The sequence below is a fragment of the Bos grunniens genome, chromosome 8, assembly GCF_055505025.1.
Source record: "Bos grunniens cultivar Pamir isolate PY7600 chromosome 8, Bosgru_T2T1.0, whole genome shotgun sequence".
NCBI lineage: Eukaryota > Metazoa > Chordata > Mammalia > Artiodactyla > Bovidae > Bos > Bos grunniens.
Genome location: NC_141172.1, coordinates 58,083,386 through 58,110,824, shown reverse-complemented (window position 1 = coordinate 58,110,824; position 27,439 = coordinate 58,083,386). Strand labels below are relative to the sequence as shown.

At 39.5% G+C, this 27,439-nt stretch overlaps 1 protein-coding gene across 3 annotated transcripts in view; it reads right to left on the bottom strand.

Moving 5' to 3' along the window:
• Positions 1–27,439, bottom strand: part of UNC13B (unc-13 homolog B) — a 225,191-nt gene that overhangs the window by 84,930 nt on the left and 112,822 nt on the right. For all 3 annotated transcript variants that reach the window (XM_086415676.1, XM_086415675.1, XM_086415674.1), the window contains 2 exons: positions 17,411–17,645; positions 1,965–2,279 (listed from right to left, as the gene is read on the bottom strand). In XM_086415676.1, the coding sequence (XP_086271802.1) occupies positions 1,965–2,279; positions 17,411–17,645 (550 nt within the window). The remainder of the gene's footprint in view (positions 1–1,964; positions 2,280–17,410; positions 17,646–27,439) is intronic.

Sequence of the window (27,439 nt, the reverse complement as noted above, 5' to 3'; positions counted from 1 at the left end):
TCAGGATACCAAAAGCAGTGACAAGGGCCCTAAGCCAGTGGCTAACAAGGAAACGGTGCAGAGGGGCGTGGAGTAGACCTCTTTCCCGCCTCTCAGGATGGCCACTCTCCCTTGGGGGCTCTACATAGCATCCTGGGGGCAGAACTGTGTTTCTGCAAACCCTTTCTACTCCACTAAGTGTTTTGGAAGGCTTATCAATTCCTAGTCTACATCAAAGCACTAAGAAAAAAGGCAGAGCCCTCCTCCTGCTGTGATCTTATTCCTTGAGCTGCCTCAGGAACATCCTAAGTGCAAGGAACAACACACATAACAAAGGAGCTCCGAGGCAGAAACACTAGCCTATATTAAACAAATAATCATCTAGGTTTTACCTGTGGAATAGTGGTTCATTCTTGGTGATGATGCTTCTCCCCTCGCTCACTGGCATCTATCGCCAAGGCAGTAAACAAGAAACCACCATACAGACACACAAAATATATGCTAGGCACTGATGCCACTTAACTGCATCAGTTGTTTTAAAACATCTGTGGGCACTTCTGAAACCAGCCTGGATGTCACTTGCACAGCTAGGATCTGGGATGACAAAGCCATGAGAGAAGGACGGGCACTTCTGCTGCTTGACCAAGAACTCTACACAGACAATAACATCTTTAAAGTCCAAAGTCTACAAAGAGCTATCTTTCAGTGAGTTGTCAGTCAAGTTAAAAAAAAAAGCTGGTCCAGAACTCAGTCTCTCTGATGTCTTGTCTACTAGATGAGCCACCAGAGACAACTAAAAATCAGGAAAACAAACAGAAAATAATTTTCTACCTTCGAGTGGTACAGTAGAGGCATCAACTGTTTTCTAACTTTTACCATATAATCAGTGTTCAGTGCTCTGATCTTCCCATGACCTTAAAATTTGAGATTTTAAGTCACACCTAGCTCTTGTCACTCTACTCCAGTGGTTTTCAACTAAGGACAGTTTTGCCCCTCAGGAGAACTCTGGCAATAATATCTGGAGACATGTCTGGTTTTCACACCAAGAGCTGCTGGTGTGAAAACATGTAGTGTGCAGACATGTAGTGTGCAGAGGCCAGGGATGCCACTAAACATTCTACAAGGCGTACAATAGCTCCCCATAACAAACGATAATCTGGCTCGGGGAGTCCCCTGATGGCCTAGTGGTTAAGACTCGGTGCTTTCACTGTGGAGGCCTGAATTCAACCCCTGGTTAGGGAACCACACCACATGCTGCACAATGTAGCTAAAATATCAAAAACAAAACAAAACAAAAAAACGAAGAAAGAATTATCTGGCTAAAAACGTTAATAGTGCCAAGACTGAGAAACCCTGCTTTGTCCCAACCTATCAGCAACTTACTGACCAATTTAGCTCAACAATAACAATACTCAAACTCAGTACTAAGCTTCATTATGTGACTGTTAAAAGGACAAGTTTAAAATTTTCCTTCTTCTGGGTACCAACTGCCAGATGTACTGCTAGGCCCCAGGGAGACAGAAAGGTGATTTAGATCTGGCTTCTAGATCAGTTCTTTAACTGCCTCCCAGATTAGTCAAGAGAAAAAAAAAAAAAGAAAAACAATGTTCACCAAAAAAATTTAAACATTAATAGGCTAGGAAGCCTGTTTTATTTGAAGCAGCTCCTCTGAATGAAATAATCTTCAGGGCTCAGGTCAGTTCCAGACTCAGAGGTTGTCATACATGGGGTCAACTAGTAAGCCAAGAACTACAGACTCTAGAAGGCCTGGTACACTGCAGCTACAATGTTCTTCAGAGTTCCTTGAAATACTTTGGTAATTACACCAGAAAACAATGGAAGCAGTGCAGAGATAAGCCTCAGTATCCTGATCACAACCATACCCAGCTGCAGGGAAACAAACAGAGCAATTGCATTCTGTCACCAGTACCATAGGGCAGGTACTGAGGAAACCATATGAGCTCCTCAAGGTAGCCATGACCTACCTCTCCTGGGGGCTTCGGACAAGGTCTTTGTGTAGCACCATATCTGGGGGCGGATGGGCTATGGCATCTTCTTTCATTTCCTTGGGTTCACACACTCCCCTCTTCTCCTCTTCACCTGTCACCTCCAAGGCTTTCTCTTGTTCTCCAAAACCCACTTGGCCATCCCTGGAGAGGCTGCTGGAGCTGTGGCAGGAATGAATGGAGTCCCTCTCCCGACGGTCATCATCTTGTTCATGACACTGGTCCAGTTCACTTAACTGAGAGCTTCCTTGACTCACGTTACAGGAGGAGCCATACCTACTACTGCTGGTGGGGCTGTGAGAATGAGAGGAGGACAGATTAGTAAATAAATACAAACTAAACACTGGAACAAAATAATGAATGAATCCAGGAAATAATGATTCTATTAGTGGCAAGGATCACAAACAGGAGGTTCCTGGGAAGAGAGGAGCAAAGTTCACATTCTAGAAGAACTAGGCTCTATTCAGCAAAATCACAACAAGGAAAAACAACACAGCATGCTGGGTTCTCCAATAGCACTTAGCCCCAACCCTGCAACTGACTTTGAAGAATTTTTTATCTTAATCTGCTATTTTGTAAGCATTAAGAATTATTCAAATAGTCTGTTTATGCCTAAAATTCTCTGCTCGAACTTCTTAAAAACAACCTGTCCAGTGGCTGTAATCAAAGTTTTCTAATTTTCACAAAGTAAAATGGATAGATGAACTCTACTCCCTTTTTCTGTTACCTATTAAACTGAGAACTCTTTTCTTCCTCTCCAATTGGAAATATAAAGGTCTGTTCCTCAGAATGTGCAAAGGAAAGTGAATATGTTCCTTCAATTGTCCCTCAACCACCTGCACAAGGTAATGGAAGCCAAATAGAGGCTAGGACAAAGAAATTCCTCAGGGAGAATGGTCTCATTGACATGAATGTTACCGTGGTATCCCTGGCAGCATAGGAAGTATCCCAGAGCCATCTATAACTGAGATCCTCTCAGGTCATGGCTCAGTTTTGGACAAAATGGACACAGTCCAACTCCAAGATCTGAGTCAGGGCCACATTAATGCATTTTTGTTCCTGAAGAGAGACCAGCACAATCCCCTCTCTCAACCACCTGAATTCCCATACCTGGAAAGGAAATTTGTTCTCCTGGTATAAGAGGCATAGAGAAAATGGCAGTGAATCGTGACTGTACAGGAAGAATAGCATTCATAAGTTACTCCCTTGAGCCATATACTAAATTTTAAAGACTCAGTCCTATTCAAAATAGAGGGACTTGGGGATGATCTACATGACCTATCCTAGCCCCATTTGGATAGTTCCATCCCAAGTCAGGGGCCCTTCATTTTAATTCTGTGGGGACAATAGACAAGGAATTCCCTTGCCAAAGAGTCAAGCTTTAACTAAGGGCTAATGTTTATTGTTCTCCAGTGTTATTTTCCCTCCGGTTCCTCCCAATTATCTGGTGTTTCCAGGCTGATTTCTGATTTTTCATCCCATAGCAGTAGGAGAGGTACCAGGCCACTGTGCTGAGTAGTTGCTAACACACAATCTCCAAAGTGTTTGACCAACTTCTTTGGACTGTTTTGGGCCAGTGCTCAAGGCAGCACTCTTAAACTGTCCTGTATGGTACATCTTCTTAGGGGAAATAATAGTACGCTTTGCAGGTGGACCCTGTACAACGCTCCACCATAGAGCACAATGCTCCACAGCAAATGATAGCCCTGAGCTCCTGGGAGACTCTACCAAAAACACCTAAGAAACACCAGTCTCACGGATGATAAAACTCAGAAACTGGAAGAAGCTATGCAAATCCATATGGAATAGGATATACAGTATAGATTAATCCAAGCCATCCTTTGCATTTTATATTCTACTTAGTAATTTCACTGCCACTGGAGAAAGCATCTTAGAAGACTTGGAAAAGCAAAGCAAAGTAGATCTCTCCCAGCTATTATAGATATAGGTGTTCAAAGCCCAAGGAAGCATTCAAGCCTATCACATGGCTGTAATTATTAATAATATATGCCACTCAATGACTTGCTGCCTCTTCTTGCCCTCCCTTCTCCCTTCTACATTATTCAAGGCAGAGCAAGCCAGAGTAAGTAAATCCCAGAATTTAGCCTTTCCTTTAACCAGGAAGCGCATTGTTCCAATAAGTGAATTATATTTGGTAGAGAGAAGAGATGACAATATCCACATATTATTTCTTGTTGCTTAATGCCTAACATGAAGCTCAGGTGCTGGGAAAGACACAAGGAGGATAAAAAGCAGGCTATGGTTAAGCTACCACTAAGTCATTGCATCATAAATGGTCAATTCCTTAAAATCATTTATGATGCTTTAGTTGAGAACAGGCCTTTTGCTGGTCTTTGGTTCCTTGATGTCCAGCAGAGTAACTGGCTGCTGTACATTTGAAACACAGCTAGTGCTAGCAGGCTCTGCCTCCTCTTCATGTGTTTCTGGTTGAAGTAGCTCAGAGACAGTGCAGTGTTCTTCCTCATGACTCTCTGAAGGACAGATATCTTTGGTATCCTTGTCTTCTCCAGATGCTGGGATTTCTTGCTGGTTTTTCACTTCTCCAGGCCTTGAGAGCTCCTGAGTACATATACTTGGCCCGGCCTCCAGCTGCTCAGAGGTCCCAGAGGGCTGAGTCAAGACCTTAGCTGGCTCAGCAAAGGCCCCAGACCTTTGAGAAGACTCCAAAGTTTTGTCAGTCTCACCAGATTTAAGGTCCTGATCACTGCTTATAACCAAAGCTGGAGAGGAGGATTCTGCAGGCATTTGTTCAGAGTCCCCTTTGTTCTCTTTCAGCCATGGAAATGAAAGATCCAGCTTCTTTCCAAACCTTAGTTTTGAATCGCTTGCTACTACACTACTCCCCTTCCCCTCACTACCTCCCTCAAAAAGAGTTGACAGCTTCTTAAAACTGGACATTAAACCAGTCTCTGCTGCTCTACTGCCAGTGGAGGAGGGAGAGGAAAAGAAGGAGCTCAGTGATTTCCCGTAGTCAGCAGCAGAAGATGGGAAATGGAGCTTTGGCCAACTGGTCATGTTTGGGATTGGCTGCTCCGCTTCCTGGGGGACTGCAGGTGAGTCTTTCTGGGTATCAAGTATCTCACAATGTTCTTTGGCACAAAGCACAGGTTCCTCCAGTGGAGGGTGAGAAATGTACCCTTGGGTTTCCAGTGTGGCACTCTGGCTGACACTTGCCTCACTGAACAGCGCTGTTTCTAGTGAACTGGCTGCCTGTAGCTCTAAGAAGTCTTGGTTTGCAGAGATGGATTGCATATCTGACTCTGGCTCAAGAGGAAGAGGTGGCTGAACTGGAGGAGGAAGCTCTTTGGCAATCCAGGTAGGATCTGGATGCAACTGTATTGGCAATGGGATATCCTCTGCTTCCAATGATGCCTCTGTGTCTGTAGCCTGCAGCATCCCCATGTCTCCTTCATCGCTCAGAGACAATACTCCTTGCCCAGTATCATCCCCTGAGACAGAAGATGCACCCTCAATTATTTCAGAATGTTGGGGTTCTGGAATATTGTCTGGAATATTCTTGTTTTCCATTTCAGTTGTTAGTTTAGGATCATCTGTCAAGGTCTCCAAGTCTGACTCTGCACTAACCACAGTCATTCCACAGTCACTGACCATAGATTCTGAATTGAGTGCTCCCAAGGTAACTTCTTTACACAAATTTTCTGGAGGTACTGACCCTACAGTATCTCTGAGACTACCATTTTGAAGCAATGCAGTAGCTGGAACAGATGATTCTTGTTTGCATGTCTCTGGTTTGGGACTTTTAAAAATTCCAAATAACTCACCTTTGAGAGGCTGAGATGATGTACCAGAAGAAAGAGAGAAAAAAGAATTTTTCTTTGGAGGTTTAGGAGAAGAGAAAAGTCCGGAGAATGTTTTGGGAGGTTCAATTAAGGACCCAGAGAAAGATTTCACTTTGGTCACAAACCCCGAAAGCATTTCTACTGAAGAGTCCAACACTGATTTGTCTTCCTCTTTATCCTCACCTTGACTCTGGAGGTGCCATATATCTCCTGGCTCCACAGAGGAAGTTGGCTCCAGGATCTTTGTTAAGACCTCATCAGGGGCCTTTTCTAATGGCAAATTCAATGGATCACTAGTAAATTTTTCATTTTGGTGGGAGTTAGTACAAGTGTTTAAATTGTTGAGCTTTTCAACCAAATGGCTATCATGGGAAAAAGAACTGGGCAGTGAGTCATTCATGGATGCTTCTTGTATAAAAGCTTCTTCGTGGGTAGATATCTCAAGGGTCTCTGGACCAATGAGCAGTGTTTCAGTCTGTGCCTGAAATCCTGGTGAATGAGGAACAATGTCTTTTTGTGACTGATTTATCTGGAAATCTGAAGATGTCCTTGGTCCATTACTGGAACCTAGTTTTCCTGGATCATTCTCCTCTACATTGAGCTCATCTGCAAGGGAGATAATCTCAGTGGTGTTGCTAATGGAAACACAAGAAGCCATTTGCTGTTCATGAACTACTTCCTGGACCATGCTATCTCCATTGCCATTAGAACCTTCTTTAGTTATTGTACCACTCATGTCCACAAAAACACTTGGCTTCTTACAGGGCTGGGAAGTCACTGGAGCAGTAGTTGAAAGGCTCTGTTTTTTCCCAGGACTCTGCTGCTTTTCATCCAAAAAAGACAAGCTGAAGAAACTGAAAGAGCTTTTAGGAGAGGCATCCTTCTTGCTGCCTGAGTTAGCAGTGGGGAAAAAGAAAGGAAGTGTGAATAGCCCTTCTGCTTGAGATTTGGTTCTGGGTAGAGCAGCAGAGGCTCTGTTCCCAGATTTTTCAGATCCAGTCAGGAAAGAAAATATATTTTTTCTTGTTGGCAATTCTGGTTGGGAGGGAGATGTGGCAGTTGAAAAACTGTGGTCTTTGTCAGAAAAATGATCTTGTTCATTTGAATTTCTTCTGCTCGGAATATCTAAAGATATTTTATCACTTCTTGGGACTTCTGTCACTATAGACATACCACTGGCTTCTACTGAAGAATCTTTGGAACAGCCTTTGAAACCTGTTGAGAAAGATGAATTTGGTGACTTGTAGGTTAGGTGGTCTCTGGAGGGTACCTCTTCTTCAGTCAAATGATCACCCTTGATCTCCTTAATTGCTGGTTCCTTTAGCTCACTGTCATCAATGGTAGTCTGCTTGTTCAGACCTCTAACTCGAACTTTCCCTTTAGAGGAAACTGGTGCAACAGGAAAGTTCCCAACATCCTGTCTAGCTAGATGTGTGGCATTAGGACTAGACTTGACCTCTTCCATATTAGTCACTGAAGAAACAGCCACATTTTCCATTGTTTGTATAGGAGACACACTGCTTTTAAAGAAATCCCCTAGAGTACCAAAAAAATTTGAAACACCAGGAGATTCATTCTTTTCCTGAGATGATATCTTTCTATTTTTATCATTATTCTTTTCTAAACTTGGTGATCCTTCTTTATTTACTTGGGTTTTAAACAGGTTCAGAAATCCAGATGACTGCTTCTCATTTGCTGTTGCACTTACTGAAGGGTCTTCTTCCCGGCCAAAGAGTTTCAGCGCGCTTTTAAATAAAGTTCTCTCAGACTCTTTGGAAGATTGGTCCTGGGGAGGCTTATAGTTCTTGTGTTCATCCCTACTAAACTGTGATACACAGGAAACTGAAACAGAGTCAGTTGTAATCATCTTGTCATCTTCTATATCTGAATTATCCTCAGGAGTTGCTTGGCTTACCTGAAAAACAGGTTTTAACAAACTTTGCTTTTTCACAGGCATGCTTTTATTTAAAGGGGATTCTTTCTTCATATTTTTAGTAAATTCTAGTTGCTGAACACTGGATACTATTTGTCTCTCTGAATCCTTCTTGAGAAGACTTTCTTTCTCATTTTGAGAGTTACTCTCTAGTTGCTTACTTGAGATTAATAACTGAAGACTATCATTTGTTACCTCTGCTAAGTTTGACTGCTGATCTCTTTTCTCTGTGGCTGATGACTTTAAGGCTTCACTCTTATCAAAATTCAAAGTATTTCCAATTGAAGCACCCAAAGCAGAAAATAACGAAGTCACTTTGTTCAATGATGACATCTCTTCTGTTTGCTGTGGGATGTTAGTCTTATTTTCAGGAAATGTGTTAGTCTTATCTTCTGAAGAGGAAGCTTCTTCAGAAGAAGACTGGATCCAGTGGAAACTGGAAAGGTTAACTGATGAATCCTTAGAGAGAGGCTGATGTTTATCTCCCTTTATAATTTCATTTTTATTTAAGACATGATTACCAATAGTTTGGGGCTGATTTCTGAGATCCAATATACATTCAAAGTCTTCAGAACCACATGGCCTTTCTTTAAAAGCTACAAAATTTCCTTCAGACTTTTGAGGATTATAGCCTGAAAAATCTAATAGTTGATTCCTTTGGTCATAATCTGACTCAAGTACTTGTGAAAAGGTTCCTAAGTTTAGATACACTGGTCCCTCACTTCTTGGCAAAACTACAGATAAATCAAGTGGGTCATCATTTGGTTCCTCTTCAACATACCACAGTAATTCATCTTCCTTGTCAAGTACTTTAAAACTGTAAGCAGAAACAGTACAATCATCCAACATAATACTTGACAGATCATTTGTCACATTTTGTAGGTCACAATTCAAATACTCTTCATAAGAAAAATCAGGTATAAATAAATATGCATACTGCCCAGTAGAATCAGTAAGGAAAAAGTAGATATATTGGCCATCATGGAACATAAAATATCCATAATCACCATCCTCTGATGGCCACCACATTCCATTTTCAAGACATGACAACCACTCCTGATATTCATAACCAACACTTGAAAAAATAAAGTTTTCATCCATTCTTGATGAATCTAGATCAACTATGGGGCGTGTACTCTTCTCATAACCTGAAGAACAACTTAAGTCAATGGGTAATTCTTCTAGTGAATTCTTAGTCTCATTAATTGGAAAATAACAAGAACTTCCATATAATGAGTTAGCTGCCCACATATCACCTCTTAATAAGTAATCTTCATTAAATGCTAACTGGTTGAATGATTCATATGGTAAGTCACACCAAATGACACTGTTTGGATTTGTTCTCCCCTCCGAGATATTTGCATTTTGATCTTTTTGGCAAAAATTTATTGCTGAGTTTTCTGAGTCAGGCCACAAGAAAACATTGGTTGATGGAAATGTATTTTGATTCAACACATAATATACTGGCTGAATTTTTCTGGAATTTTTTGAGAAATCTTTTATATCAGAATCCCAGTCATAAGAGAAAGGACTGTCCATGTCTTCAAAAGACTGATAGTGGTTTGAATGACTAAGAATATTAGTATTTAGTATAGGTGAAGTTGACTTGTTAGAATTTTCATGTAGTTTTGCCTCAAGAACATGATGTGGTATTTGCCTCATAGGCAAAGATTTCTCTGATAGGTCCTGCTGTGCAACTGGAGTGCAGTGAAGTACACTGTTGGCAGAAGAGGGGCAATTCTTTACACTTTGCTGGTTTTTCCACGTAGGAGGGCAATGATTGTCAACCCCAGCATCAGATAATGGAATGTCTTCTTTAGGTAAAGTCAAGCATCTTTTTATAAAGCCAGAAGTTTCTTGTTTTTCACGATTCCTCTGGTTTTCAGAAGTCACACATGAAGTAACAGGGATCTCATCCGAGGATAAACATTTAGTTCCATTCAAACCTTTTAGGTCACCTAAAGACATGGACTTTGCTGCATCTGGTTTAGAATCAGTCATACTGCTACCGGATATCAAGTTAAAAATTCCAGAGAATAGGCTTGGGGTATTATTCCTGTGAGGAGAGTCATCTTTTTTCACATTTAATTCTTGTTGATTAGACAAGTTTTCTAAAGAAGAAAACCTGTTAAACAGGCTAGAAAAGAGTCCTCCTTGGGTTCTTTTCTCAGAAGCTTTGTCTACAAGTTTGTCATCACTCGTTTCATTAACCGAGGTGGGTTTTGAAGTGGTAGAACTAAATGCTAATGAAGAGTCTGGCACTGTTAAGGATGTCACTTGTGTAAGAGCCTTACTTTCTTCTAAAGAATCTGAAGGTATATGTTCTTTGGACACATCTCCAGGAATGTTTAAGGTATCTCTCTCACAGTTCTCTACTGCTGTGTGCTCACTTGAGTTTAATTCCTCTATACTCCCAAATTTCCCAAGATTACTATTAATATTTGGAGCCAAATCACACTTTATTTTAGTAAGTGTGGCATCTTCAGAAGTATTTATTTGGTCACTCTCATTAGATGTCTTTATATCACCAAATTTCCTTAGATTACTATTAATATCTGGAACTGAATTAGATTTTATTGAACTAAGTTTGGTATTTGCATGGCAGTTTCTTTGGACCTCCTCATCAGTGGTTACTGCTGAGCCATGAAAACTCTGGTCATTGACAGTTTTATGGCTGTCAGTGAAAGAAAATTTAAACAAAGGGAACATGCTTCCTTTCTCTTTTAAATCCTGCTGCTTTTCAGAATGACTAAGAACTTTGAGAAATGGAATATGTAATTTTCCACTAAAGGAAAAGGAATATCCATCTTTCTTAGGGTCCCTTTCCCATCCATCTTCTTCCAACTGGTGAATTTTCATAGAGTCTGACAAAGTCTCCTTCGAACAGGTCTCAGGGGAAGTGAGCAAAAACTGGTTAAAATATTTATTGAGTGGCTCCAGGAAATCATCACCAGTAATTTTCTTTCCCTCTAATGGCTCTGAAGATGCCTCTTTATTTGCAGTTCTACTCCCAGCTACACAAGGATGTTCCAAAGTATCCTTGACACATATTTTTGGTTGCTCTGGTGACACAGACAGATCTGTACAGGGTTCTCTTTCCAATAGATTCGCAACATCATCTTTCTTACTTGCAGAAAGAGCTAAGTTAGAAGGTTCAAAGGCTGAGTTAGAAGACAACAAATCCTCACTTACGGGCATTTGGTGGTGGGGAGTTTCTCCATCACTCCTATTTAAAGTGACAATGCTACTGTCATTGCCAAGGGTATCTTCCCTTTGATTTGACCCCAAATCACATACAACAAAGTTTTCCTTTCTTGTTGACTTGCTCTGGTCATCATCGTTTTTGGTTTCATCCTTTTCCGAAAAAAGCTTTAATGGATTTAGCATGCTGAAAACAGACTTTATAACAGAACTCTGACTCTGTGGAGCCGAGTCCCTTCCACCAGTTTCTGTTGCATCCTGAAAGTTTAGATTTCCAGTTGTACTGTTCTTGTGCTCACTTTCAAAAGTTTTGTCCACTTTGCAAAAGTCCTTATTGTCAACTGTTTGAGAAGGTATCGGAGACGGAGATTGTACAGAAGGATCATTCTCTGATACTGACCTGGCTCTGGGTCTAGATGGCGAATTACTCACCCCTGTTTGATTGAGAGTTTCTGTTTTCTCTGGAACTAAATGAACCAGCTTTTCCACAGAGGTTGTCAGATGCTTTGTGCCTGAACCCACCTTTTCTGAGAGTGAACTAAATAAAGATCCAACAGCACATTTAACTCCATTCAGCTCAGGGAAAGAGATGGCCTTGTCCTTCTCGTTCTTGACAAGGTTTGAAGATGGTATTTGATCCTCAGGCATTTTCTTTTCTGCATTATTAATAGTACTATTATGTTTAAGTGTTTTTTTAGTTTCTGAAAGGGAACCAAATTTATTAATCTCCTCTTCCTTTTCTGCTAAATATTCTGACACTGTTTCTACCAAACACTGAAGCTCATCCATTGTATCAACATAGTCCTCCTTGGGTTCCTCAACACAGGAAAGGGTCATCTCTTCCGTGGGGCACCCAGACAGATCTCTAAGTGTGTCTGTATCACAATTCATCCTTTGGGATGGGAATGAAGGATTTGCTCTATAATATTCTTCTGGAAAACCTCCAATATGATGGAGATTGGATGGATGACATGTTGGTGAGAGTAAACCTTCCTGCTTATCAGAAACAGGAGAACCCAGAAGTTCATCAGAAGTACTGCTGGTAGAATCTTCAAGAATATCTAATGGAGTGAAATTAGTAACATGCTGGTTTAAGTCAGATGACTTTTCATAGTTCTTAAAACAACCAGGAAGATCAAAATCATGATTTTCTAAGTTAGCGGCCCACTTGCCACTCTTAACCACAAATCCATTTTTGTAGGGATGCAAAACTGTGTAGTTTTGTTCCTTCTTTTCAATGTGGCAAAAGTCACAATTTCCAGTGTTAGGATATATACTTTTAAAGTTAGTCTTAGTCCCTGATTTATCATCATATTGTCTTCTTTCACTGTCTTCAAAATGACTATACAAGGGTGTTTTTTTCCTTCTCCTATCTATTGTATCATATTTCTGAGGATATCTGGAGAAAGCAGGCGTTTCAAACTTAAGGTCATAATTAAAGGCAGCAGAGAATTCTGTCTCTTGGCTTTGAGATGGTGCCTTTTTTGAATTCTTGTACTTTGGTTGTATTTGTTGGTTGTAATATTTATCAGTTTTCAAAAGAGTTCTCACTTCTTTTACCTCTGCTTCCTTTAAGTTTATGTTACTGTCTTCTAGAAACTCTTGAGACATTTCCCCCTCTACCTCCTCATATATACATTCTTGCTCTTCATAGTCAACATCAGAGAAAGATGGAATAATTCTAATTTTGTCATTTTGAGCCTGAAAGCCTTGTCTGATGTAAAGAGAAAAATGGAGGAATAGTAAGGCAGGAAAAAAAAAAAAGGAGAAACAGGGAAAAGAAAAAAAATTGTAAGATTTAGTGCATATTCAATGAGAAAACTAAAATTAGTAAAATTTTCTGTCTGATAAAAACCATTCAGACTGAAAAGATATAAGGAAATCCATACATTCTTAATTCAGCATTATAACAACATAGTAAAAAAGTTTTTTCCACATCAGAGAAAGACTACCTATAACAACTTTAAAATACTTCACTTGCTACCGTTAACTACTTATTATTTTCTAAGAAATAAAGAAGCAAATAATAAGAATATGTTCCATCAATATTTAGAATGTATTTATAATGCCAAAGTTTAGAACTGTTACATAGCCCACGAACATATATCAAGGGATATCAAGAAATCTAAATTTCCTGATGAATTTGGGTCTGAGAAGCCACCAAGCTGTTAACTTGCTGAAGGTTGTATTTTAGGCAGTATAGCCAAGAATATGGTCAAACATACTATTTTTAAAAAGAAAAATATGTAGAAAATATAATAAAAATTTTTGACTACTATAAGTCAAACCTTGTCATAGTACCAAAAAGAGAAAATTATTTAAAGTATCATAATTTGTCATTTGTGAAACCTAAAGGCTACATGCATTGAGGATCACAGTGAAACGAACATATTTTGCATACTGATTACAGAATCAGAAGCTACACATTCAACTTCAGTCAGTGAATACAGAAGACAGCCGACCTTTCTTTCACTGAAGTTAAAGACTGCCTATTTCCTGTGTACCAAGGTGGGGGTGTAGAGAAGGCCTGCAGACTAGGAGTCTGTCAGCTCAGTGTGTTCTTCTATAGATCTAACATCTGATAGCATTTATTTAGGAAACAGAAACAACATCAAAGTGTCACTTAGCCTCTAAAGAGCCATCAAGGGTGAGACGGATATTCTTTTGATACCCCTCAACACTAGAGATATGCTTAATAGCTCACAAAGTCCAACACCATTGTCAAACCTCCAATTATGCATTTTTATATAATATACATACATTTCCCATTATTCTGGTTATTCCCATTATTTGCTTGAGTGAGGGAAACCAATTTATACATACATATATGTGTGTGTGTGTGTGTGTGTGTGTGTGTATATATATATATATACACACACACATAAAATATGCAGTTTCATTATTCTCAGATATTCTCAAAAAGTCAAACTAACTCACTCCATCCTAGAAGAAGTCTTTATCATTGCAACGTAAATCAGTCAATAGCCATGGCTGTGGTAATAGAAACTACTTATCTGTACATTTCTAGTTTACTGGAAGGTACTACAAACTGTTGGTTCAATCAAGGATTTTAAATTCTTCCTTAAAAGCCCTAACTTAAGGTCTTAGACTATTTCCAAGAACTTAGTATTTACAGTAATAGAAGTTTAAAAACCAAACTAGTGATACAATTTCTTCAAAAAATTTTTAAAGAAAAATCAAGTCAAAAATTTGTTAAAAATGTCGGTAATACAAGTTTACTTAAAAATCATGTTAACGTCTCCTTTGCTGGAGATGCTAAAATATTTACTCTTTAATCTCATTTCATATACTGATACAGAAAACTAATCAAATTTATATGTGATCAATTAAAGAAAAATTTTAGGAAAAAAAAATTACAACTTAAAGTACAACACTAATGCTCTTCCAAGTGTTACTACAGCAGTGATAACAAGGTGATGATCAGGTAAACTACATATTCTTCTGACAACTGCAGTCATAATTCAAGTTGATGTGCCATTATTATTGCTGGCCTGCACACTCAACGCTTGTAAATACAGAGGGGAAAGAGAGCCAAAACAATTTTTTTTTGCTATTATGTTTTTTTTCTTAAAGAAAATATAAATAACCAAAACCAAATGAATAAAATAAGCAGTTAATAAACCAGCAAGAAGTAGGGACCAACTTCAGTAGGATTCCTGCCACACTTCTTTTCAGAATTAAATTGTGAACAGTAAGAATTCTACATGATAAAATTTTACTGAAAATACTCTCAGAGATGACAGTAAACAGAGTTAGGATGTTGTCTAGCAGGTATATAACCATCTGAGGTTCAGAATATTTACTTACCAGTTTGATACGGTGGGGAAAACTCTCAGATCATCCTATAATATAGTCAATTTTAGCAGCCAAAATTATGAGCTAAATTGGAGTGGTTTTTCAAAAAACTAACCTCCAACCAGTGAAATATTGATTCAGGAAACAATTATCAATGGATGCTAAAATCAATATATAAACGGTTGTTTAAGAAACAGAATATATTCACAATCTCAGGTGTCATCCCAGAGATCCACAATTACAAAGAAGAAAGGTAACTTTACATTAGAGAAATCTGGTATATATACCAGATTAATCCAGAAATCAAATTAAATGTCAACAATAACAAGACAATGTAAAATGTGACTGCTGATGCACTGTGAAGGAAACGTCTATGCAGTGTTTTTGTCAAACATATTTAACCTGATTATAAACCGGAAAAACAATCAGACCAAACTAAATTAAGAGGCATTCTCAAAATTGGTTTGGACTCTTCAAAAAATGTTGGTGTCTCAAAAGATTAAAAATAAAAAAGTAAGGGAATTTTGTGAGATTATAGGAGACTACAGAAACAGGGAAATCACATGTAAGGCACCATACTCTTTAACTGGATCCTGCATCAAAAAAAAAAAAAAAATATATATATATATATAGGAGAAGGAAATAGCAACCCACTCCGGTACTCTTGCCTGGGAAATCCCGTGGACGGAGGAGCCTGGTAGGCTACAGTCCATGGGGTCGCTAAGAGTCAGAGACGACTGAGCGATTTCACTTTCACGCATTGGAGAAGGAAATAGCAACCCACTCCAGTATTCTTGCCTGGAGAATCCCAGGGACAGAGGAGTCTGGTGGGCTGCTGTCTATGGGATCACACAAAATCGGACATGACTAAAGCAACTTAGCAGCAGCAGCAGCATAAAGAACATTATTGGGACAACTGAAAAAATTTAAATATGGTCTAGATGCTAAATAATATTGTATCTTTAAATTTCTTTGAGTGTGATCATAATATTATGGTTATATAAAAGAAAGTCCTTTTTCTTGGGAGTTATATGCTGAAGTACCTCCTGGTAAAGTAACTTGGTATCTTCAACTTACTTTCAAATGGTTCAGGAAAAAAGAAAACGCATGTGTGGTACTTCCCTGGCAGTCCAGTGGTTAGGACTCCATGCTTTTACTACCAAGCACATGGGTTCAATCCCTGACTGGGGAGCTAAGATCCCATAAGTTCTAAGGCATGGCCAAAAAAGCAAAAAAATGTATGTGTATATGAATATATATTACAGAGAATGAGACAAAGTAAACATGACAGAATGTTAATACACCTAATGAATCTAGGCTATGTGAATATATGAGAAGTATATATTATTTCTCTAAATTTTAAGTATGATTTTTTTTTTAAGTTTGGGGAAGAGTAGGGAGCATATACAGAGAAGGCAATGGCACCCCACACCAGTACTCTTGCCTGGAAAATCCCATGGAAGGAGGAGCCTGGAAGGCTGCAGTCCATGGGGTCGCTGAGAGTTGGACACAACTGAGCGACTTCACTTTCACTTTTCACTTTCATACATTGGAGAAGGAAATGGCAACCCACTCCAGTGTTCTTGCCTGGAGAATCCCAGGGACGGGGGAGCCTGGTAGGCTGCTGTCTATGGGGTCGCACAGAGTCAGACACAACTGAAGTGACTTAGCAGTAGCAGCAGGGAGCATATATGTATGTATTTGCTTTTATGCTTTTAAGCATATGACAATGGTCTGTGGAAGTGTGCATAAGAAACAAGGGTGGTAGAGAACTAGGAGGCAGGAAGAGGAGGCAATAGAGGAAGACAAACAGGTGTGGGTGGGTAATTCTTTGCTGTGTATTATATTGTACCTTAACATACTTAGGTTGCCGTCTATGGGGTCACACAGAGTCGGACACGACTGAAGAGACTTAGCAGCTTACAGCAGCAACATACTTTTACATTAAATGTTTTATGTATTTAAGAAATTAATAAAAAGCTTTTTTTTAAGTTCCAGCAAAAGTACCAAATCTGCTATAGTGAGATTATATTGGTTTTCTTCTGACATTCCCAGGGAAATATTTAGGTAGGATGAATTACCCAAACATTTAATATCTGTGGGTTTTTTTTTTTTTTAATCTTAATGAAAGGTATATCAAAGTCACTGGGCTGGGCAGAGAGGTGAGCAGGTTTTTTTCAGCCATCTACCCCAAGTATGTCTGTCCCCACCTACTGATAATAAAGAAAAACTCTTACTGATGGACATACATAAATGTGGGCTTCCTTGGTGGCTCAATCGGTAAAGAACCTGCCTGCAATGTGGGAGACCTGGGTTCGATTCCTGGGTCCAGAAGATCCCCTAGAGAAGGAAATAGCAACTCACTCCAGTATTCTTGCCTGGGAAATCCCATGGACAGAGGAGGCTGGTGGGCTACAATCCATGGGGTTGCAAGAGTCCAACACAACTTAATGACTAAGCCACCATCCCATGCATAAATGTGAACTTTATAAAGAAGAGGGGGAAAAAAAGACTGAGATTCTACATAAAATGGCTGTAGGTTGGTCCACCATACTGCTATATTTCCTCTATCACCTCAGGTACCCAAATCTTTGATGTCAGTTGCATCCTGGGACCTGCCTAGGAAAAGAAAGCATTTTGTTCCCAACACCCACCTGAGGGCCCGCCGCTCTGGATACTCAAGGTCATAACTTTGCACAGAGTCATTGCAAGAGTCCCGGGAACTGCCCTGAAGCAGCAGCTGCTGTGGCAATCGCACAGGCACTGGGAACTGGTGCACAGAAGCGTTGGGCTGGGCAGTTGTATGGTAAGGAGGCGGGATGCTATTGCTGGTCTCACTGCGATAATCACTATCTCGGTCATCCACGGCACTGTCAGGATCTTCAAAAGCTGTGGAATAAGCACAGTCAATCAAAATACCCCAGCTTTATTCAGTTCTCTAGAATTCTTTTCTGCTTCCAACATAGGGAGCCAAAATCCCGAGCCTTGAGAACAAGAGCAAGCTGAGCTGCCCATGAGCGTAGTGACCTTAAAGTCATGCAAAAAACTGTCTCAATACCCACAAGTCTCTCTCCTTCTCTAACAAGATAAGACAGTTGGTTTAATTTTAGTGCTGATTCTCAGAGGAGTTCCAAGTGGCATTTTCCCAATGCAGAATTTTCTGGAATGCTGTTTCTCTAAGCTATTGTAACCCTAATGAAAACCTACTTTTAAATGTCTTAAATAGATTCTGGTGCTCCACTATTATCAAAATGGGGCAAAAGGGGAAGAAACAGTTTCTTCATCTCTTAGAAAAGCGAAATTTTTGTTTAAAGTTAGCATGATGTTTTCAGACTTTAAAAATACATTAGTGAGTCAAATAAGCAGGTCCACCATTGAAAACTGGTACAGGAAATCAAGAAGGTCAAAGTCAAGACTTAGAAGTCAAGTTCTGTATGCAGCCGAGAACAGCAGCAGTCTTACTGTCTCGCTGCAACACTGGGTTTTTCTAATAATTTCTATTGAGCACCCATACCCTGGGCTCAGAATTCCCATCCCAAGCCTTCATCCCATTTCCTCAGAAGAAGAGGAAAACACATTCATTGCCAATGGGGTCTTACTGACAAAGCAGCTAATTTATCTAATAGCAGTGACTACAATTTCATAGACTTATTTCTGCTTTTCCAGTTAGCACCTGACTGGTCACCATTTTTTTCTTGGTTTTAGCTAAAATGACCAGAGTTACAAATCTTGCTCCAAGCAAAAATAAAAATATGCAACACTGTGCTTGGAAAGGGAGTTCAACCTAACAGTGTTTTGTAGTTTATTTTCCACAGAAGCCATTTCTGACATGATACCCATATGTGTATAATTAATAAGGTCCCATATGTTCTTTCTTGCCAAGTTTCTATTTGGCTCACAATAAGGAAAAGGAACATTACCATCCCAAAATGTAGATACTTTAAGCAGATGATGGACTCATCTTAGTAATTAAAAAAAAATCTTGGTAGTAATGTGGGCAGCAGAAGCCTCCTAATGACCATAAAATGAGGCTTTTACAATAGCTCATGTAGGAGATAAGAACATATATCCACACAGTGGAAACAGAAGAGAGTTAATGAACTAGAGGAAGAAAAAACAGACAGAAATGATAAAAGCTGGGGACAAATGGAAGGTAACAGGGAAATGGCCCCTTGGCTTCTACGTCAGACAACTTGGTAGATAATCCCACTAAAAGGGAACATGAACATGTGGGTTTCAGACATCGCTCGGGGTTACAGCTGGGAGTAGGGGTAATAAGATCTTATGAGCTTTGCCCACTTAAGTTTAAGGTAACACATGAACAAAAGAAAGGAACAGGGAAGTGAGCAGAACTTCAGGGGGGAAAAATCAGTATGAAAAAGGATAATCTTCAAATGGTCAGGAACAATACCAGTCAAACACGGGGAGAGAAAACACTCTGTTTACAAAGCACTCTGATTACACATTAGGGAAAAGAGACTTTGGAGGTACTGGTTTTAGACCTTGATGCATCTGTTGTGCTGACGACTAGAAAGGATCAAGGGACAAAAACCAGTATGCCATTCAGATGTATTCTTTCTGAATTCACAGAAGGAGTAAATGTGAAGAAGTCAGTGCTGGATTATTCATGCATACAGATGAGGGGGCAGAGGCAACCAAGGAGCCAAAAGTCTACTTAAACTCCAGCAGGAGACTGTGCTATTAGTATATCATCCAGAGACTCAAGATGGGAGTCTCCAAAGCAGCAGCAGTAATAGACAATCCTGTTGACTATGAGTCCAGGAGAGGGTAGCTCAGCCAGAGTTAGGAGCCCAGTATCCTGAGCCAGAAACTACATGCAGAAACCCTTCCTCGCTGCATCTGACCTATGACTCCTGACCTATGATTCCTTAATAATGATCGGCTTTATTTTGCTAAGCTAAGGGGAGGGGTATTCCAAAACACCCCTAAAGGCTGACACATTTCTGTGCTGAAGGAATAAAGGGCAAATAAAGAAGAAGCCGGGAGCAGGAGAAAGTGGGTATGAAAAATAGGAGGAGACTGGAGAAAGGAAATACAAGGAAGTGAGGTGAGACAAAGAATAGGAGCAGAATAAAGGTTGGTCAAGGGCAAAAGCCAGCTTTTCTCCCCCTATACCATCCCCAATTTCCTTAGAAAGGAAACATCCTGGCACCACCAAAGCTGATTAGAAACTGAAAAAGGAAATTACAGAAAAGACTTGAGTGAAAGCATCGTACTTTCTGCTACCGCACAGAACCTTTTCATCTAGAACAGAAAACTTCTGGTTTCCCTGAGAAAGAGACACTGAGAACAGGTTTGGTTATTCAGCTTATGGAGGACTTGTGAGCTAGTCTGAGGGCAAAAGTTGAAAAGCCCTTTGAAATTAAAAGGCTGGGAAATTTTACTCATTCAAATATTTATTGAGTGTCCACCAGATGCAAGGCTAAACAACACAGAAGATTTGGAGTACAGAGTCAGTCTAATAGGAGAGAGAAAATATGGATACAGATACAAGGAAGTATCTATCATGAGAACAGTATAAACCAAATGCTATATGAGTTGCAGATTGGATCACTTCCTGTTAAAATGAACAGGGAAATCATTAAGGAAGTTATGACTCTGAAAGACTGGAGGGTTTTTAATAGGTGAAGATGTGGGTGAGGGGAAATGCCTTCTAGAATCTGGAGAAAAGCAATGGCATGAGTAAAGGTCCAATGATGGGAAAGGATATATATATATATATATATATATCAAAGGTCATATATATTTTTGGTCATATATATTTTTAAAGGCTATGTATATATTTTTATGAAACATTTTATAGCTCATTTAGCAAGTACATAAAAGGACATGAAAGGGAAATGACAGAAATAAACATGGAAGAGTAGGCTGGGACAGAGATGAGCCTCAGGCAGACAGTAGGCACTCAAACAAAACTGAATGATGTATTGAACAGTGAGGTTCTCCAGTATGTGGTGCTCCTGGACTGAGTCCCCATCTTTAAATCCAGAATACAGGCAAAACTTTATCAGAGAAGGAATGAAAATTCAAACTTCTTTTTTTTCACAGGTTACTTCTTTCTACTAGAAAACCTTAATAATCCGAGCTCTCTTAGGCTGTGTTTGCATAGTTTCCTGGTGCAAATACTCAGGATTCAAATCATAGGAAGTACATACTCCATGAGAAATGATAGTGACAGAACAAAATTTGGCCCCTCTTAGCAACTACTGGATACCTAATCACTGAAACTCAATCAACCTGTCCACCTCCCATCAGCCCAGGTAACACAGCCAGTAATGCCAGCCTAGGGCTGTGACTCTTGCTAGAAAGAACTCTCTTAAGTTCTTAGAGAGAGCCCACTGTCTAAGCTCAAGAACAAAGGTGGCCTCTAGCCTAGCTAGACTGCTTCAAGGAAAGTCAAACCAGCCTCTTGTTCACATCACAAAACCAATGACCTCTCCTAGAATGAAATTTCTCCTGCTAGTCATTGTGTCCCTTAGCTAAAAGGCCAAAGGAGGGGCTGATGGCACTTGTCTCTGGGGAAGATAAATCAGGAGACTCTGTCAGGATTATAATTGAAACTTTGAAATTTCTCCATCTCTCTCTGTGTCTCTCACACTCACACACACACATACACACACATGCATGCACATGCACAGACACAAAGTCTTCAGGAAATCAGCCTGAAAGGATACAACTTTCCACTGCAGCAAATTCTCTCCTGGGCTTCAAGAAGGGGAAGAGGAGGGAATGGCATTATATATGCTTATATGCATGAATATCCAGCCTCAGTCAGAGGGAGTATGTTAAAGGGTAAAATTAAGAAAATTATAAGGTATTCAAATTCTTACATACTCTGTTGGTCTCCCCAGCCCAAATAGGTCCAGTGACCTAAGAAAATCACAAGTGATAACAAAAAAGAAGAGTGACAGAGACAATTTTAGGATGAATTCAAAGATTATTTTCCATCTCACCAATTAGTATATACCTACCTGACTTGAGTTTACCCTACTTGTATTCCATTTATTTTTCATAACATATAGAGAGCATTTGCCTTCTATTGAGCATAAAACAAATCTGCAAAGTACTGTTGCTCTCTGTAACTCACTATCTAGTGAATAAAAAACTACTGCTTCTGTACATACTCTTTTAAATCTCCTTCTGGCCTAGGTGTCTCTCAGAACATCATCACTGAGGACTTACTATATCCTTCCATATTCAAAATGAGAAAAATTTGACCTGCTTCTAAGAAACCCTTCCTTATCTCAATATTCACCAAACCTGAGCCTACTACAATAAATCCACAAGAAACTCAGACCTGGTTACTGTGGGAAAGACAGCAATTCCCTTATTTGGAAGCAATGACATCTAATTTTTCTGCTCTCTATTGAAAATTAAAAACCCAAAGGATGGTATTAATCTCTAGTCTTCTAATATGTAACAAAACTCTGTAGCTTGCAGGGCACTCAGATATAGCCACTTTTTTCTGAATTTCCTATAAATTTTTAAAAGAGTCCATTAAAACACAGAAGCTTCAACCAAAGAAAACTGAAAATATTTCCTACACATTTTTCAAGATTAAAAAATTCAATATTAATTAAACGTAAATCCTATCCCACATCCAAGCTGAATTTGAGGCAACTCAAATCCAACAAAGAAATCACTAAAAATGGGCCTCAATCCCAAGAAACAAGGAACAAGTTGGCTTCATAGTTAAGAATATGGATATTGAAATCAAAGTTAAATTCTTCTGGCTCTTCCATGTACTAGTATATCTTGAAAAAGTTATTATAGATGCTTCCTCATCTGTAATATGAGAACAATAATAATATGAGTCTCATTGGTTTCTATAAGGATTACAAGAGAAAATGTAAGTAGGGTACTTAGCACAGGTCCCTGGAAAATGGTAAGCAATTCACATTTCTTGTTGTTTTGCCATGATGCCAGGTTTTTGCTTGCTTTACAGGTTCCTAACAAATGTTAATAGATAGCAGGAAGATCAGCACACTTCAACAGTTGTAATGTCCACTAAGGGATTGATGACGTCTAGGTTTAAAAGTCCCCAGAGTTCTGAGGGTGCAGCTACCTTAACTGCTTGCCATAAGACTCAAAATTCTGGAAGCAGTGAATGATGCCAACACAGGCTGGTTTCACTACCTGAATTAATTCCCAATCCTGAGGAAATGAGACTATGCATGTGACACAGGCTGTTTATACACTGAGGGTCAATTTTCTTCTTACGTACCTACCTTCTTCCTACCACCTATGTCTCTTCTCAGTTTAGTGTGTGATTTAAAAAATTTTAATAATTTAACTTTCTAACCATGAAGTGGGGGTAAAAATTCTCCCAGGCAACTGCAACAGGATAAGTACTGTGTTTCTTTTCAAAAGAAAACTGAAAAATGATCACATGGAACTTTCGAATATGCCTATCAACTTAGATTGCTTCAGGCTGCTTCTCACTGAAACTCTGGGCTCACAGAAGGCTCTCTTGCATTGCACAGCCTCATTCTTAAATGGTCAGCAGCAGTACATAGTAAGTGCTCAATAAATATTTCTTATGTGAATAAATCCAACAAATGACCCAATCCCATCTACTGGGTCCATCTCTAAACCGTGGAAATAACAGTTATGTTCTCTGACTATCCAGTTCCCTATTCTCATTTCAGCCTGGTACCACTGTAAGAGAAACAACACTAGTTTAATTAAGCCAAGTTTCCTTCCCACCCCTCAAAACCACTAAAACATCACACTAGCCAACAGAACTATTACTGTGGAGAATTAGATCTTCCTAGGCATTGTTGTTCAGTCTCTCAGTCATGTCCGACTCTTTGCAACCCCATGGACTGCAGCAGGCCAGGCTTCCCTGTCCTTCACCATCTCCCAGAGCTTGCTCAAACTCATGAACTCATGTCCATTGAGTCAGTGATGCCATCCAACTAACTCATTCTCTGTCATCCCCTTCTCCTCCTGCCTTCAATCTTTCCCAGCATCAGGGTCTTTTCCAATAAGTCATTTCTTCACATCAGGTGGCCAAAGTATTGGAGCTTCATGGGTCCTTCCAATAGATATTCAGGATTGATTTCCTTTAGGATTGATTTGATCTTGCAGTCCAAGGGACTCTCAAAAGTCTTCTCCAACATCACAGTTCAAAAGCATTGATTCTTCAGTGTTCAGCCTTCATTATGGTCCAACACACACACCCATACATGACTACTGGAAAAACCGTGTCTTTCACTATATGGACCTTTGCTGGTAAAGCAATGTCTCTGCTATACTAGGCATAAGAACCAAGAAAAGGAGGACTGAAGTGTTCCAGGAAACCAAAATTATACATACAAAGGCCCATCAGTAAACTGAGGATAGTTCTAGCATGTCTGAATGAGACTCTGCAGGGTTATGAAAGAACCTGAACAAAGTGAGTCTTGAGTATTAATACACGCATGTTTAAAAAATTTAGTAATGTTATGAGTTTGGAATTATTTGGAGGTTAATAGAGAGCTATCACAGCTTTTGAGCAGGGGAGAGACAGGATCAGATTTCTCATTTTAGAAAGAGAATGGTGGTACAGTGTGGCCACAGGTTGGTACAGCAGGTAGACAGGGAGGCTGGTAAGCAGGCTATTGCACTGACCTGACAAAAGCTTGAAATAGGGAAATAGCAGAAGGAGTGGAGAGAAGTAGATATATTTATAAGATATGCTGGAGGTAAAGTCAATAGGGTTTAATAGGTAACTGAATGTGGAAAGTGGAGAAAATAAAGCCTAAATAATATTGCCCAGGTTTTTATCTTGAGTTACTGGGTGGATATGATATCATTCATTAAAGGAAATACAAACTAGAGGAAGGTTGAAAGATGATGAATTCAGTGTTAGATACATTTATCAGCTCCGTAGTATCTATGAGACATCTCAAATGAGTATGAATGGAAGATAGCTGGATATGTGAGAAAAGAGATATGGAACAAAAGACTTAGATGTTTTCAGAGCACAAGATCCCATGAGTTACAGGAACTTTTCTTCTTTGTCTCTTGCTATATCTATAGTGCCTAAACAGTGTCTGACACAAAGCAGAAGCTCCACAAATATTTGCAACTGAATAGATAAAATTAAAATATAAGTAAATAAAACAATGAGGTAGAGAGGATAGGACGAGAAAAAAACTGCATATAGGGGAAGAGAGAATCTATGGAATAGGTACATTTTTAAAAAAACATTAAAAAAAAAAAAAAGAACTGACAATATAGTGTTGGTGAGGCTGTGGAGCAACTAGAACTCTCACATGTGGCTGGCAAGAATGTCAAGTGGTAGGCCACCCTGGAAAATAATCTGGGCATTTCTTATGAAGTTACATACCACCATGCAACCCAGAAATACTCCTTCTATATATTTACCTGAGAAAAATAAAAACATGTTCATACAAAATCCTATATACAAATGTTTACAGCTGCTTAATTCATATTCACTAAAAACTAGAAACAAGTGTCCTTCAACTGATGAATAAATAAACTACAGTACATCCATACAGCAGACTACTACTCAGGAATAAAAAGGAATAAACTAATGACACGCATAAATGAATTCCAAATGCATACAATATGTGAAACAAGCCAGACCCAAAGCTACACACTATATAATTCCACTTAAATGACTTTCTGGAAAAGGCAAAACTATAGAGACAGAAAACAGATTAGTGATTGTCACGGGCCAAGAATGGGAGAGGCTGACTATAAAGGGGTTTACAGGAATTTTTAGGGTTGATGGAACTGCTCTATACCTTGACTGTGGTAATGGTTACATAACTGTATGTGTTTGAAAAAACTCATAAGATTGTACACTAAAAGGGAGAATTTTATTATATGTGAATTATACATTAATAAATCTGAATTTTTAAAAAAGGAAGAGTCCACAAAGGAGCCTGCAAAGAAGCTGGAAAGGAAGAAAACCACGACAATGAGGTCCCTGAAGTCAGGAAAACAAGTTTTCAAGAAAGGAGTGAGTGGTTAACAAGTAGCAGTGCTATAGAGTGATCAAAATAAAACTGAGAATGTGCTACTGAATTTAGAAACAAAAAAGTCACTCTAATTTTAATGACAGAAATTTTAATGAGTGAAAGCTACAGTATAGATTGTTCAGAAGCAAATGGAAGCACAAGTAGTGGAATAAAGAGACATCAAGAGATTCCACAATTCATGCGTAAAACGTGCAATATGAGCAAGGTTGAGGGTACCACTTATCACAGGACATTAGAGAGGAAGCAAAGCGAGAAGAGACACTGGCCAAACATGTTACAGAAAAACCTTCAAGTATGCTAAGAGCTTATTAGAAAATCAGTAACATTCTCATGTTGGGCATTCACACATCGAATGAGTATCAAACTGACAATTTTAATGAGCAGGCTAATGTTTCCTATTCCCTAGAGCTTCGAATGTCTTCAAGTTCACATACTTGACAAATGAATAACCAATTACCCTCTAGCTCAGTGTCACCTGATGCTGTAAGAGTAAGGCAGACTATAAAACTAGAGCCTCCACTGTCAGTGACAGTTTATTTAAAATGTTATGAGCTCTCTTCAGATATATTAGCAAACAAGTATATACATCAAGTCCAAAACCACAGAACTCTGGACACTACACAAAGCCAACACTTCAAAACTATTCCTAAAATTCCTTTCTACTTTTATCTCCCATATCCAATCTGCCAACAAGCTTAGTAATTAAGTTCATTGAAGTCTCCTTCCAATTGTCCCTTTCTGATAGGTTTCACTCTTCTTAGCGAAGAACTTGTTATCTCATGCTTGAATTATTACAGATTTTGATTGAACTAAGGTCCATCTAGTCAAGGCTATGGTTTTTCCAATAGTCATGTATGGATATGAGAGTTGGACTATAAAGAAAGCTGAGCGCAGAATTGATGCTTTTGAACTGTGGTGTTGGAGAAGTCCCTTGGACTGCAAGGAGATCCAACCAGTCCATCCTAAAGGAAATCAGTCCTGGGTGTTCACTGGAAGGACTGAGGTTGAAGCTGAAACTCCAATATTTTGGCCACCTGATGCAAAGGGCTGACTCATTTGAAAAGACCCTGATGTTGGGAAAGATTGAAGGCAGGAGGAGAAGGGGACGACAGAGAATGAGATGGTTAGATGGCATCACAGACTCAGTGGACATGAGTGTGGGTAAACTGCGGCAGTTGGTGATGGACAGGGAGGCCTGGAGTGCTGCAGTTCATGGGGTCGCAAAGAGTCGGACGCAACTGAGCGACTGAACTGAACTGAAGACCTTCTAAGGGCTTTCCTGGTGTCTCAGATGGTAAAGAATCTGCCTGCAATGCGGGAGACCTGGGTTCAATCCCTGGGTTGAGAAGATCCCTTGGGGAAGGGCATGACCATCCATTCCAGTATTCTTGCCTGGAGAATCCCCATGGACAGAGGAGCCTGGTGGGCTATAGTCCATGGGGTCACAAAGAGTCAGGCAGGACTGAGCGACTAAGCACAGCACAGCAGCAAGACCTTCTAATCTCTGTTTCATTCAATCTATTCAGCAGACTGAAACTAGACTAATTTTCCTAAATCTAGCTTCTAATCACTTCATTATCCTTTCAAAAATACACAAGTCTTTATAAATAAGCATATTTATCGTCCTGGCTCTGGTATCAAATAAACATGAAACCCCATTGCTAACCAGTC